General features: G+C 43.5%; 2 protein-coding genes and 1 long non-coding RNA gene across 5 annotated transcripts; 1 reads left to right on the top strand and 2 right to left on the bottom strand.

Moving 5' to 3' along the window:
• Positions 1 to 76: 76 nt before the first annotated feature.
• Positions 77 to 3,787, bottom strand: LOC108062821 (gastrula zinc finger protein XlCGF26.1). Of its 2 annotated transcripts, none has more exons than XM_017149655.3 (3): positions 2,635 to 3,784; positions 2,078 to 2,569; positions 77 to 1,924 (listed from the first exon to the last, which is right to left on the bottom strand). In XM_017149655.3, exons 1-3 carry the CDS (start codon positions 3,302 to 3,304, stop codon positions 1,395 to 1,397), a joined length of 1,692 nt encoding a protein of 563 aa, XP_017005144.2. In that variant the 5' UTR covers positions 3,305 to 3,784; the 3' UTR covers positions 77 to 1,394. The 2 variants fall into 2 exon arrangements, with proteins under 2 accessions (XP_017005144.2, XP_017005145.2); XM_017149656.3 differs by having other exon boundaries at positions 1,848 to 1,990; positions 2,635 to 3,787.
• Positions 3,788 to 4,255: 468 nt separating this feature from the next.
• Sirt2 (Sirtuin 2) lies at positions 4,256 to 5,779 on the top strand. The gene is made up of 4 exons (XM_017149697.3): positions 4,256 to 4,456; positions 4,518 to 4,609; positions 4,677 to 4,773; positions 4,826 to 5,779. The coding sequence occupies exons 1-4, from the start codon at positions 4,378 to 4,380 to the stop codon at positions 5,671 to 5,673; spliced, it is 1,116 nt and encodes a 371-aa protein (XP_017005186.2). The 5' UTR covers positions 4,256 to 4,377; the 3' UTR covers positions 5,674 to 5,779.
• Positions 5,780 to 13,450: 7,671 nt separating this feature from the next.
• LOC138913668 (uncharacterized) lies at positions 13,451 to 14,292 on the bottom strand. 2 transcript variants are annotated; one of them, XR_011419478.1, is made up of 3 exons: positions 14,252 to 14,292; positions 13,805 to 14,139; positions 13,451 to 13,746 (listed from the first exon to the last, which is right to left on the bottom strand). It is a non-coding gene; the product is annotated as an uncharacterized lncRNA (long non-coding RNA). The 2 variants fall into 2 exon arrangements; XR_011419477.1 differs by having other exon boundaries at positions 14,213 to 14,290.
• Between the last annotated feature and the right edge of the window lie 520 nt (positions 14,293 to 14,812).

Genomic DNA, 14,812 nt, shown 5'->3' with positions numbered 1-14,812 from the left:
TTTCTTCTGGTTTACAGTGGTTTCATCTGGATAAGATAACCCAATAGTAGGAAATTATTAAAAACTAAACAGTAAGTTTATGTTTTGCATGTTTTATTGTTGTTTCAGCTCTTCGCTTCGCTTACATTTACAAGTAGTTATATATATTTGTATATATACTATATATTCTCTACAACATTTACGATCGATCTCTGTCAATTCAATTATAGCTGGTTTTACTTGTTTCCTCCTCCTCCGCCTCTCATCGATTCACTTAATTTAGGGACTCTTGTCTCTCCGTTTTCTAAGTTTTTGTTCTATAAGCAACCCGGTTTTCATTAAATGTATTATTGATTATTTCGCTTGTAGTCATGTGAGTAGAAGATGCTGCTAAATATGCGCTAAGAGTACACTTATATGAATAGTTGCTTCTTTCGATTTCCGTTCGGTTCCGATGACGCCTAATGTAAGTTTAGAGCGGGCGGGGGTTACACACACAGTATAGCAATAACTAGTTTTACTTTTAATTAATTTACTTTACTTTGCTGGCGGGCTTAACATTTAACACGACGAGAAAAGCTGAGATAAGCCGATACTCGGAACTAATTTTTAGGGATCGGGGGACTGTGGGTATGGATGGGGTGGCAACAGTTGCTGAGGGGGGATAGCTTTAGTGTGGATCGATTTGATGTAGAAAGAAGTATCGGTGCTAAAGAAATCTGGTTGGCCATTCTGTGCCATTATTAAAAACATATTAATTTAATTAAAAGTATCGTTTTCTTTCTATAAAACAAGTTCCTTGTAAAGGAAATATTAGTGTTGTATCAAAAGAAAGTATATCTCACAACAAAACAGATATAAAAGTTGAATGAACTATGTCATGTTTAACTTAAAGATAAACAAATTGTGTTATTTGTTTTTCAAATATTTATCAGATTTATACCAATGTTTAATTTACATGTTCAAATGGTCTGCAATTAGAATTTTTAAGAAATTTAATGATAATATAAAATATATATATGATTCAGACTAAATGGCTTAGATAACTTTAATGCACCGACTCAAATCGACCCATCCTACGTAGTTTAGAGTTTAAACACCCTGTATCTTATTATTCGTGGCTTACGCGAATACGGCTAGCCTTAATTTACAATTGGACACGCATGTGGATCAGCTCTCTACGATATAGTTACATACAATTGCGCTCTGCACAGCAGGTAAATAACACTTTCGAGTATATATTCAAATATAGTATTCATGTAATCGTATTCGTATGCCGTATATGCGAACAATAAGTGTATGTGCTATGTGGCATGCATATTGCACTATTCCTCAATGGCTGCTTGGCTGCTTGACTGGCTGGCTGGCTGCGGACCTGAATCGCATGGCGATCTCGATCTGGATCTGGAGTGAGTCTAACAGGTGTGCACCCTCAGGTGGTTCTGCAGCGTGCTCTTTTGCCGGAACTGCTTGGGGCAGTAGGAACAGTTGTAGGGCTTCTCGCCGGTGTGGATCTTCATGTGGTTGTTCAGCGTGGCCACCTGCCGGAAGTTGACCTCGCAGATCTTGCACTTGTACGGCTTCTCGCCGGTGTGCGTCTTGATGTGATTGACCAGCGTGCTCTGCTGCGAGAAGAATCGCTGGCAAACGCTGCACCCAAACGGCCGATCCGGATTGTCGCCCTTCAGCATGTTGATGTTCCCGACGACGGTCATTCGGCCCGGCGGCGAACTGCCCGTCTGGAAATGCTCCACCTTGGTATTGGCCGCCGCCGCCGCCGTGGCCACCACCGAGCTGACCGTGGTGCTGCCATCGAGGAAATGCAGTAGCGGATGGTGGTCCAGTTGGATGATGTTCGGCGTGCTGCCGTGCAGGTTGTTCGGCAGCAGACCGCTCGTCAGCTGCTGCGTTCCGGGCGCCAGAGGTGCGGGCATTGAGTGATCCACTGCGGGGGGTTAAAGTTGATTGTTGGTTTGACGAAATTGGCATGCGTACAAGATTTAAATAAAAGCTTCGTTAGGGAAGAGCGTTAATAATCAATGCACACAGTGATAACAGAAAGCGGCTCATTGGTAGGGCGAACACACAAGCGGCTCACCTGTGGCTGTGACGGCTCCTCCACCGCCGCCTCCTGCTCCTCCTGCTGCTCCACCAGGCGCCCCCAATTGGTGCGTGTGCGTCTTGAGGTGGTTGGTCAAAGTGCTCTGCTGGCGGAACTGCATGTGGCAGTAGGAACACGTGTACGGCTTGTCGCCCGTGTGGATCTTCTTGTGGTTGGCCAGCGTCGCCAGCTGGCTGAAGGACTTGTCGCACGTCTCGCACTTGTAGGGCTTGGGATCGATGTGGGTCCGCTCGTGGTTGTGCAGCGTACTGAGCTGCGGGAAGCGTCGCTTGCAGACGCTGCACTGGAACGGCTTGACCAGCTCCTCGGCCGCCGGCGAGCTGTAGCTGCCGGAGTAGAGGGTCTTTGAGATTTGGACGCGCTGATGCTGCTGCGGCTGGTAGGCCTGGTGCATCTGCGACTTCCTGTGTTTGCCCGTTGTCTGCGGCTGATAGTTCAGCAGGGACGTCGGCGTGCTGGACTCGGCCGCTGTTACCGGGAACAGAGAAATGTATCAGTTAAATCAGTGAGAGAATCAAAGCAACCAAACTCACCCTTGTGCGTCTTGATGTGATTGATCAAGGTGCTCTGCTGGCGAAAGTCCTTGGCGCAGATGTTGCAGGTGAACGGCTTCTCGCCGGTGTGGATCTTCACGTGGTTGGTCAGCGTCGAGATCTGGCGGAAGGCCTTGTCGCAGTGCTTGCACTTGTAGGGCCGCTCGTCCGTGTGGATCTTCATGTGGTTGCGTAACGTGGTCAGCTGCCGGAACTTGTTCTTGCACACGTGGCACTGTTTCTTCTTGCGCGGATCATCGACGACCACCTCCTCCTCGCTAATGACGCTCTGCACCTCCTGTTTCATGGGCGAAATGGGCGTGTGATTACCGCCGCCTCCACTGCCACTATTTGCGTTTGTGGTGGATATGTCCAGGAGATGGACCAGCGGATGCTGTGGATGGAGCATGGCTTGGTGGGTGGGATGCTGGATGGCCTGCACGGCGGTCAGTTGGTGCAGGGCGAAGGGGCTCTGCTGCAGGCTGGCCAAGGTGGTGGCCTGCTGCTGCTGCTGCCCGGAATTGGGTCCAGGTCCAGATCCTCCATTGGCTCCTCCACCGCCGCCACCTCCTCCGCCGCCCCCTCCCCCGCCGCCATGGGAAGCTGGCAGCTGGTAGTGCTGATAGTTGGCCATCGCTGCCGTCGCGGCGGTCGCATGGTTCAGATGCATGGTATTCGAGTTTTTTGGGGGGATCCTAGCGCGGATCTACAGTCTGCCCATCGGCGTTATACAATGGCAGCCACCGACGACACTCGGCCATTCCCCGCCCCCTCTGTCGCTCCTTTTTCGGGCCCCCTTTTTGATTTGTTATTTTAGCCGTCTGGTTTGCACTTCTGTGTACTTCCACTGCTGCTGCTGCTTCTTCTTCTTCTCTGCAGGCGCCTCCTCTTCTTCCACTCCACACGCTGCCTACGCTTCCACGTAGCGCCTGGGGATGCTCGAATGGGCGGCCAGTTTGTCGCGCAAAGCCCTACGTTCAGTTTGCAACGCTTTCGCTCGGTTTTGGGGCGCTTTCTCCGCCGTTTATGCAGTTTTTCCACGCCACGCTCTTTTTGTATCCGTATCCTTATCAAAACAAAAATGACTGGCGTGGTTTTCCAGGGCTGGGCGAAGGCGCTGCCAACCGATTTTTTGCTCTACCAGCGGACATCGAGTAATCGGCCAACGGCCAGCCAGGGTTGCAGGCGCTGAAAGGCATATCGCTGGGTGCGCCGATAACAGTTATCGGATAGGTTGTGCACTCACTGGTGGCAATCTAGCTTTTTTTGCCGGCGAGAATTATTTTATTTTTATTAATTTAGATTAGTTTTAGTCGGTGAAAATTTTAATTTTTTGTTATTTGCTTAGTTTGTTGAAAGTTCTGTTGGCAATTTTATCAATAAAAACTCAAGTATAACGATTATTTGATTGTTTTTCTGCTAACTACTTGCAGTTACAAAACTTTATACAAAAGAAAACAATACCCGATTTAAATTAAGCTCTAAAAAAAATACTAAAGTAAATTTGTACGCATATTTTCAAAAAAAAAAAAAATTATCATGTAATAAATATAATCTCAAAATCTAGCTATTTTATAGCTTGAGGTGACCTTTTTTTGTTATCGATAGTTGCCAGCACTGGTTGCACGGCGTGTTTTGTTTTTTTGCGTGAAAGGAAAACAAAAAACCAAAACAACGGGGGTTTCTAGGATAATACGTAGTTTTAGATACTTTCACCTCCCGAGATCCAGGATAATCCCAGCCATGAGCGACAGTGAGCAGAAGGTGGAGAAACCACGGACGGATTCGAGTTCCTCATCCAGTGACGAAGAGCAGGGACAAGGTTTGTATAATCTAACAACTGAGCTGTTTACTGTCACCTACTAACCAGATTCGACTTCCAGACCCCACAATGGATATGATTCGTCGCTTCTTTGCACACACTCTCAATCTGGGTGGCTCCACGGACGCCAAGGCAGACCTCAAAGTGGAGAAGGTGAGCGGAGCGCCTGATAATTCAATTATCATCTTGATTAAGCCGCATATCATCTCTGTTTTACCAGGTAATACCGGACTTGTCGTTCGAGGGCTTTGCGGAGCATTGGCGTTCGCATGACTTCCGGAAGATTGTGACCATGGTGGGAGCCGGCATTTCCACTTGTGAGTAAATCAATTTATATCTCTAAAACCTATACTAAGTACCTTTCTTAAGCTGCTGGCATTCCGGACTTTAGGTCACCCGGTTCCGGGCTCTATAGCAACCTGAAGAAGTACAAGCTGCCGCATCCCACGGCCATCTTCGATCTGGACTACTTCGAAAAGAACCCGGCTCCGTTCTTTGCTTTGGCCAAGGAGCTCTACCCGGGCTCCTTTATTCCCACGCCGGCCCACTACTTTGTCCGCCTGCTGAACGACAAGGGTCTGCTGCAGCGTCACTACACCCAGAATATCGACACTTTGGACCGACTGACCGGTCTGCCCGAGGAGAAGATCATCGAGGCACACGGCAGCTTCCACACCAACCATTGCATAAAGTGCCGCAAGGAGAACGACATGGCCTGGATGAAGGCGGAGATCTTTGCCGATCGTCTGCCCAAATGCAAGGATTGCAAGGGCGTGGTCAAGCCAGACATTGTGTTCTTTGGCGAGAATTTGCCGGAGAGGTTTTACTCCAGTCCCGATGAGGATTTCCAGGACTGCGATCTGCTGATTATCATGGGCACTTCGCTGGAGGTGCAACCGTTTGCTTCTCTGGTCCAACGACCGGGACCACGCTGCCTGCGTCTGCTCATCAATCGCGATGCAGTGGGTCAGGCGAGTTTTGTGCCCTGGATGGATCCCCACGAGCGATCGCTGCTGTTTGATAAGCCCAACAACACGAGGGATGTGGCCTTCTTGGGCGACTGCGATGAAGGTGTTTTAACTCTGGCCAAAGCTCTGGGCTGGGAGGATGAACTGCAGCAGCTCATTACTAGCGAAAAGGAGAAACTGAATGCTGGTCAAAAGAAAGCGGAGCTGCAGGAGGAGGCTTCCGGCAGTCAGGCCAAAAAAGATGCTTAGTTAGTACGTTTCTTAGTTAATTTGTAGTTTAAAGTGTGCAATTTCCTTACATGTACTTACGTGTATAAAACGGACAATGCCATGTGCAGTCATTTCCTGGCTAATACCGCTCCTCCGCTTCCGGCATTCAATTATTCAAGTGCCATTTGTGAGCCATTAGCGTGTCCCTTTTGGCCGGGCCACCACCACCGCCATAAACCGCAAAAACTGATTGAGTTGCTCTGCCGTTTCCGGCGCACAAAAAGCTGCAACCGCCAACAAAGGTTAACTCTCGACATGTTTTCTGTTTCGTTTTCTGTTGTGATTCGGATTCGGATTCTGGTGCTGATACTGATTCTGTTTCTGATTCCGATTCAGTTACAGCTCGACCGCTGTTGTGGGCGTGGCATGTGGCATTCTAACTGCCTGTTTGTGTGGCTTACACCGATGTTGCTCCTGCTCCTCCTGCTGCTGCTGCATCAACTTAATGACTCGCAATCTGTCCTGCTGAAATACACACGCACAAAGCGAAAGAGACACACACACGGCAGTCGGGTAATGAAGCTTCTGCGGTGAATTGGCCAATAGAAAATACGTACGGGCAGGACTAATTAAAACCAAGCTCCCAACCGGGCCAGCGGGTGAACTCCTGGCGGGGCAGGCGAGCGGATATTGTTAATCGACGACAACAGGGAGGATGGTTTGAAGGCTTTCCGAGGACCTGCCCCGCTGCATCGGATGCATTAGGAAATCAAATGCAGCCACGGAAATATTGATAGCCACGCAATTTGTTGCAGCAGCAGTTGCAGTTGCAGCTGCCACGGCAATTGCCCTTGCTCCTGCCTCCCAGAAGTTTGGCAATTAAAGCTAATGGCCTAAGATCTTGTCTATTTGCAATTTTCCCGAGTGTTGCCGTCTCAGCGAATGTGTGGCTGCACTTGCGAAAATTCTTAGCAAATATGGATGTAAGATTCTGTTCGCAAAGCTCTAATATGCTATAAGCATCATAATTTATGTTATTTAATAACTTACTTAAGATGTTTTAAAACAAGTATGGGAAACTAAAATGACTTTACAAACCTGCTAAACAGTTTTTACGTTATCAATTCGAAAGTCGGTTTTAATGCCAAAAACTTCTAGATTTATAACAATTTTTTTTCACTTTATTTAAGCAAACTATTTTTTTTTAACAATACTTATTATTTAATAATTTAGGTTAAAGAAACATTTTAAACTTCATAAATAACTCTTGAATAAAAATAAATTGCTTGTTTTCTTTACAAACATAAATATAATTGTTTCCTTTATAAATGTTAAGCTTAAAAGTTATATTTTAGTAAGCTTAAAAATTATATTTTAGTAATTCTGTCGTTAATCCTCGACAATATCCTTAATTCTAAAAATATCGAATCTATTATTTGGTATTCCAGTATTCTATCTTAACAGTTAGATCCTGTATACTTTTTAGCTTTGTGTGCTTTGGCCCACTCAGTCAAAATTGACTCAAGTTGGCTCAATATTAACTTGACTTCCACTCCCCCCTTGCCGACAAATGCGGAACGCCATTAAGTGCACTCCATACACACGCCATCGAGGAAACTGAGTGTGTGGGAACCGAAGGGGCAGGTCATATTTGTGTGAACATGTTTCATATTTGTAATCAAAATGCGATGCTTTCCACCCAGGCACCCCACCTCCTTACCACCCCGCCCACCCACTCGCTATGAGCCTGTTCATCAATGGCATTGAAAGAAAGGCGGGGGGTTGATGAAATCGTGGACATTCCCCGATGTCATCAGCGACAGCTGCGCTCGCGCTTTGATATTGAATTCTTGACATGATTGTGTGGCGCACAGCTTGCCGGGGAATTGATTGAGCCCCAAAACACAAAGCCCAAAACACAGTTTAAAGGAGGCATAAACCCCGACCGCAAATAACTCAGGCGAGGCTAATAAAGCAGGGATCGCCATCGATTGCGTAGGCGCCAGCCACAAACCTATTTAATGCCCGTTTATTCTAAAATATATGCGTTGTTATCGTGGCATAAACGGAATCTTTATGAATATTTTATTATTGCTTTAATAAAAAGAAAAGCAGAAGGAGCTGCCACGACGGCTGCCAAGTGCCGTTCTCAAAACGCAATTTGTGTCAATAAATGTGGGAGCAAGCAAGTGGGGATTGCCTACAGCAGGGGACAAAAAAGTGGGATTTATTTCAAAAATATAGAAACTTAAATGAGTAACTTAAAATACCCAATATTTAGAAAACTTAAATTTTAAATAAGTTATTTTACCTGTAAAAAGATTAAAATATTAAAGTTTATATATTTATATTTATTATGTGGGTAATATCATATTATTTATAACATGATTATGCAGAAAATAATAAAACAGAAAGATTAAAAAGTGTGACCAGGATTGTTTGTAAAGGGTGCTCTTATGTGACCGTTTGCATTTATGAAACATCCAGCAGCAGTTGCTGGGCTCCAGCATAATCGTCATAATCATTTTACGAGCATGTTGTATACCATACTTTTGTGAGCATAAATTTTTATTCACATCTTTGTCAACACAATGCTCCAAAAACGATTGAGTGTGGTATGTGTAGAAAAACCCCATTCCCCATACATACGCAAAATTAAAGTGCGATTTGAAATGCTGCTTGCCGCACGAATCCAAATTGGCGGTTTTCGTGGCTCCAAATGAGCTGCGGTGGGGCTCGCATGTATAAAATAAATTTCCGCTGCGGTCCCGGCAAATTCCCCAATTGATGTCGATATGATGAACAATAAACCGAATACGAGTGTCCACTCGAGTGTTTTGCCCAAATAGAATTATGCTCGAAATCGCTGCCCCCATCATATTTCTTATCCGGGGGCGCCAAAAACAAAACGAGTTTAGGGATTGCCATTAATGAAGTGTAACGAATTGGAAAACCAAATAATTCGCATTGATTTCGCTGGTTTTCGGACCGCAGGTTGCATTGATTTTCCGTCCTGGCAAAAACGGGTCCATGGCCAATTGATTGGCCAAAGCCAATCTTCAATGAATAAATGAACGGATGCGGATACGGATGCGAATATATGTGGTTAGTGCCGTAGCCCCGATTTCGGGGGTCCGTCAGGTGCATTGTCGAGTGCATTTAATTGTGGCCCAGGACGCACAGAGCTCGGCGACAAAAGGATTTGGTCAGGAGGTCCCTGCAACGGCAGGAAAAACTACTGCTCAAACAGATAGAAAGAGAGGAAAATGATTTAGCCAAAATGGTTGGCAGTGGACAATATTTTTTCTATTTTCCTTTTTCCGGCATTGGTCGCTTTTCCCGTTGTGTTTTCGGTTCGATTTGGTTGGCCATCGGTTTCTGTGGTTAATTGAAATTTTTCATTTGGCCCGCTTTTGGCCATCGCCTCGGCGGCTTTAAATTCATTTTGAATTGTTAGTTCTAAGCCCCGGGCATTTCCCGGGCGAGTTCGCAGCCTGCGCCAAAATATGCAATAAATTTCCAAAAGCACAACGGACAACAAAACTCTTTTCTGTCACTGGATTATGTAATTGCCCACATATATATACAGTGCCCATATATTTAAATTCAAACAGATAGCAATCGGATTGGGGGAAAAAACAATTATCAATATTTAATTCGCTGGCGGTTTTTGCGGTCGGCAAATGCTAATGAAATATGGAAATCTGTTTAGGCTTAAAGTAACCAACGATTCCCGCCGAGCTAAGTCAAGGCATTAGGATGCAGCTCGGCACCGAAAAGGCAGCCAAATTAAATGCGCTTAATTAAAGTTATAATTTCACACAACAGAAATGGGAAAACCCATTTGGAGCGTGAAAGAAACTTGCATTTTGCGAAACATTTCCTCAGCCTGTTTCTTTCGTTTCACCTGCTTCGCCTGCTGGCAGGATGTGTCCGGGCACCTACCTAACCAACTTTCCCAGCCCCTTATCCTTATCGTCCTGGCTGAGTTCCGACATTGGTAATTTAGAGAAAATTCCGGGGGCCAAGAAGGGGGTTTTCGGGGGTGGGGCGGAGGGGCACAAGTATTTTGTACTCGTTACTTGTATTGCCTTTTCGATTTGCACTTTACACGCTTTCATTACACTTCGTTTCCGTTGCAGGGAAAACGGGCTGCGGAAAGCGGGGAAAGATGGAAATACTTGACCCGAAACCGTTGCATTGTTAGCATTTAAACTGTTTCTTTGCCGTTGCGCTTCACTTGAACTGCACTCTCGAGAGATACAGAGACAGGGCAACCTCCTTAAGTAAAGCGTTATTTTGTTTCAAAAAATATTAGATAATTTAAATTACGTTTTTTCCTTCTAAATGAAAAATAATTTAATTGCAATAAGTGATCCAAAGAAACCCATAAGACTTTGACTTTTGAAAGGTGACTAAAAGTACGCAACATTATATTATAATTTTATCCGAAACAAATTGTTTTTTCATTGCATACTTTTAGACACTTTTATAAGTGAATTTATAATTTTAGTTATTTCAAAGAGACTTCCAGTACCAATTAATTTCCATCTCTACATTATATATATATATCACTAAAAATAATTATATTGTAGCATAATGATCCACAGAAACCAATAAGACTTTGAAAGGTGGCTAAAGGTATGCAACATTATAATATACTTTTATACGAAAGAGATTGTTTTTTCATTGCATACTTTTAAACACTTTTATAAGTGAATTTATAAGTTTAGTTATTTAAAATAGACCTCCAGTACCAATTAATTTCCTATATCCATCACTATATTATCTATATCACTATATTATCTATATCACTATATCAAGCTACTAAAATCAGATTCTAAACCCTCTATTTTCAAAATGATTTATAAGACATTTAAAGTTACCGAAATAGACAGATAAAGCTATAAAACACTGAAGTTTCACTGTGGCTAGAGGGAGGACTTGCTAAGTGGATGGGCGGTATTATCTAAATACCCAACAGCAACATTTGGCAGCTGCAGCCTCATAATCATCGACATCGACAGCCGAATCATCGCAACGAACACTCATCTTAACGTCAGTGGAAATGATTGTTGCCCCTGCCACCTCCCGGAAAATGCCACCCACTTTGGCAGCAACCGACATGCTGCCTTGACACTTTAAGCTGCAATTTCGTTAAAATATTTCCAATCGATTTCGTTGGTTTATCGCCAAGTTTATTTCCACTTTCTTGTTGTTTGCCAGTTGTTCTCCTCTCCGCCCCCTTTTGCCCCCCGAAGTGCAGCACATTTTCCTTTTCCACTCTGCCAGATCTTACGGAAATGAAATGTGTTTCTATTTTAGTTTCACAAGCTTTATATTTTTTCTTTCGTGTGTGTGCATTTACACGCTCGAGTGTTTGCCTCAAACTCGAAGAGGAGGTTTTGGGTAAATAAAAAAAGAAACGTATGAAGAAAACGCAGACTGCCTCTTCAAATTGTTTACAAATCATGAAAAAATTGCAATTTTCAATACCCCGAAAATGGCAAACACAAATATGAGCCAAGCTCCAGGGGGCCTGGCCTCGACCAAATGGCAAATGTTTGCGCAAACTTTCGACTTCCCATTCCCAACCATTTTCACCCACCACACTCATCACATTACTGCAGTGGCAATCTGCATAATTGTGCGGCAACAAAGTGTTATAGGGAAAACATTTTCCACCTAGCAAAGGCAAACGCAGCAGCAGCAAATGAGAATTTCAAGGACAACGACTACTAATGCAGTGTAGTGTAGTGAAACTGATGTCCTGGCTAATTACCATGCAAATATTTACACATTCCCATCAACTGACAGAGGAATCTTGCAGAGCTTGTCGGATGCTTGTCAGATACCGTCAGATGTCACAAATGGTTATCAAGCATACGCAGTGTGTGCCGGGCACTTGATGAGCTGTGCGTAATTGTTTCTGACTCGGGCATTGAGTTCCCAGCAGGTGACGGACTGGGATTGCATTAATTTCCAAAGGAATAAATCTGTATAAGGTTAAGAAAGCGACATTTGATTATGCTATAAGAATAGGAAAAGCAAATAAGATAGATTTTGAATAAATAATAATAATTTTAAGTGACATTTCCTAGAATTAGTTTGGGCAAAAAGTTCCTGTGAGAATATTCCAGTTATTTAAAGTCATACCCCTAATTAATAGGTAAACTCAAGTGAAAACATAAAGCTCATTGTTATCCAGGGACTCAGCTAAGAAATAACAAGTATACGCCATGTATGCCGGGAATTAATGAACATTGAATAATTAATTGGGCATAAATGTTATGCAACATCTGCATCTCAAAATTCACTCACAGATTTCCCTGGAATTGATACTAGATATCTCTGAAATGTTTATGTCATTTTCAGATACATGTATTTAAGTTTCAGCCTTCCTTTGACATATTAAATTCCATCTCAATCGTTTCTGGCTCAGCCACAATTATTGATCACATCGCATTGTTAGTCAGCTGGCGAGGAAAATGAGAAAATGAAAGTAAGAGTCGTGGTGAAAAGGGAAAACTCATTTGCATGGCTTATTCCCTTCGCAGCTCGAGCTGCCATGGGCCATAATGAAGTGGCACGATTTACTAAGCCGAAGAAGAGGAGGGCTTCATGTTGCCATTGTTTAGTTGGCTGCCAGGGATTTCAAGGACATTGCCTTGTTTCGCTATTCATTAATGCAGCCGCGATCCTTGATTGCCGCGCCCCTCGCAACTCGCCGTTGTTATTATTATTATTTAAATGCAAATGGATGGGAGGGAGAAAAAAATATGCTTATACATACTAGGGGGTAATTTGGCTTTAACATTGCAGGCAATTTAAAGTTCCTGCTGCGGCGAGCACTTTTCATTAGCATGCAAGTGCAATTCGGTCTAGGCAAATTGCCCGCCAGCAGGCACCAGATGAAAGCATAACACAGAACTCTAAGCCACAGACGGCAGACGGCAGACGCCAGAAGAGGAAAAGAATTTAAAAAAACTTTAGCTAAAAATGCGCCACGCACTCACTCACACTCTCACAGAACCGTAAACCTTTTCAGTTTTTGGCCATATGTTGCCAGTGTGTGTGTGAGAGTGTTTGGGCCACTTCTGCAGCTTGTGGGCCACATTGCGGTCGGTTTGCTGGTCAGCCCGCCTGCGGTTCTTCCCCTTTCTCTTCGGGATGACCATCATGATAGTTGCGTGTGCCTGTGTGCGTGTGCGAGGCGTGTAAATTCCATTTCTGCGGACAGACACGCACACGCAGACAAACACGTAATCGCACAAATCTGCATTTGTGTCTTGATTAGTGTTGCATACTTCAAGGCGCTGCGAATTCAGAAGGGTTTTCATTGTTATTTTAGCCCTTAGCGACGTGGAAATGTAACAGGGAGATAAAAGGTATTGCTTAAAAAATATAGGGGAGTGCAACAGAAATTATTAAGAAATTTATCTTAAGGTCTTTTTCTTCAAAATATGTTGTTGCATACTTTTAAGCACCTTTATAAGTTAATTTAAAATTTTAAGGATAAATAGAAACTTTCTTCTTTAAAACCAACTTTAAATTCCCCATATATACATATAAGATTTAAACCAATAATGGAGTTCAAAATTGAAAAAGACAAGCAATTTTCAGGACACTTTTCCCCCTTCTGTAACAAAAATTTTCTTCAGAGATTTTGTAAACCCCAAAATCCAAAGCTAATTTCATAACGTGATTTACCAAGTTCAACTTTAATCACTTTATCGTTCGCTTTATTGCCACCCCGCAAAAGCGTTCGAGAAGATAAATATCGTTTCATGGATTTTTAATGCCATTGACTTTCGAGTAACTCGGACTGGGGTAACACACCGCTTGAGTGTTTAATTGCCCTTCAGTGCCGTTCGTTCAGAGCCATGTGTGTGTGTGTGGGTGGATGCTATGATTTTTTTGCTCTTTTTGGGTGGAAGGGTGGAGGGGATCCCAGCAGGTTGTCGAGGCAATAAAATCGCCGCCTGCTGTGCACTCAAATGACCAGGACCAAGAGCAGGACTCCCCGGGCTGGCTGGCTGGTTGGCTGGTTGGCTGCTATGGCCATTGCTCCATCGGGCTCTGCTTTGGCTCGCCAGGAGCAAATCCTTTAATCTGTCTTTCAATTTCAAATAACCCAATGGTTAAGCACTCGCAACAGTCGCACACTCACATTCACATTCACACAGTAGTCTGCTTGTCTCGACTGTCCATTTGTGTTCCCACATCGGCGATGTCGACGACTTCGTCGTCCTGCATCCTGCGTCCTGCCTCCTCAACGCCCCACTGTCCCACCGAATTTGCTGGCAGACCAATTGAATTGTTCCAATTGACACTTGGCCTGTTCCCGGCTCAGTTTCTGTCGACTATCCGAGAACCTTTGGCTTTAGCTTTCGCTTCGTTCCGGGCTTTGTTCGCATTCATAATGAAAGTCAGTCGTTGGCCGCATTGTTGCCGCTAATTTGTGGCACCGCTAATTGGCCCACTGCCAGGGGTTAAGAAAGATCACTGCGAAAAATGGGAACAGTAAAACTTAAATATATTTATTTGTATACAAATATTAAAAAAAAAAAGGTGTAACTTATGTGCTTGGTATAAATTTTTATTTATTTAGTTATACTCCGCTTCTACTTAAAATAATTTCGTTTTATTATTCCAGACAACTAAAACATGACTAGCTGAATGATTACCCTTTAAATGTATTTTAATAATATTTTTATGGGAAAAATAGAATTTTATCAATTTAAGTTACAATTTATAAAGACATTTTATAATAAAAATTTTGGCAATAGCCATACAATAGATATTTATTCCTGGTTTCCTTGATAAATACAGTTAGTTGGTTGAAATTTAAGCAAGTGTGATATTGCCAATAATTTTACATAATTACTTGAAAATGTTTACCCTAGAACATATTTACCCTAGGATCTTATCCTGCATCTTTTGCGCAGTGTTCAGAATTGATAAATCAACTGAAAGATGCTTTAGCTGACTTTCGGAGGGCTGTCTACTATTAACTATACGGATAACTAAACTAAACTGAGGCTTTCCGCTTGACTTACCCGAGGCACCCTTTGTTATGCTCTTGTTTGTTTACTGAATTATGCAAATATCGTAATGTGCTGTGTGCGTTTCATTAGGCTAATGTCTAAGCAAATAATGCCCATTTCCAGTCTGCGAT

The sequence above is a fragment of the Drosophila takahashii genome, chromosome 3R, assembly GCF_030179915.1.
Source record: "Drosophila takahashii strain IR98-3 E-12201 chromosome 3R, DtakHiC1v2, whole genome shotgun sequence".
NCBI lineage: Eukaryota > Metazoa > Arthropoda > Insecta > Diptera > Drosophilidae > Drosophila > Drosophila takahashii.
The sequence above is the reverse complement of the archived record's forward strand: the minus strand, read 5'-3'. Positions and strand labels throughout refer to the sequence as shown.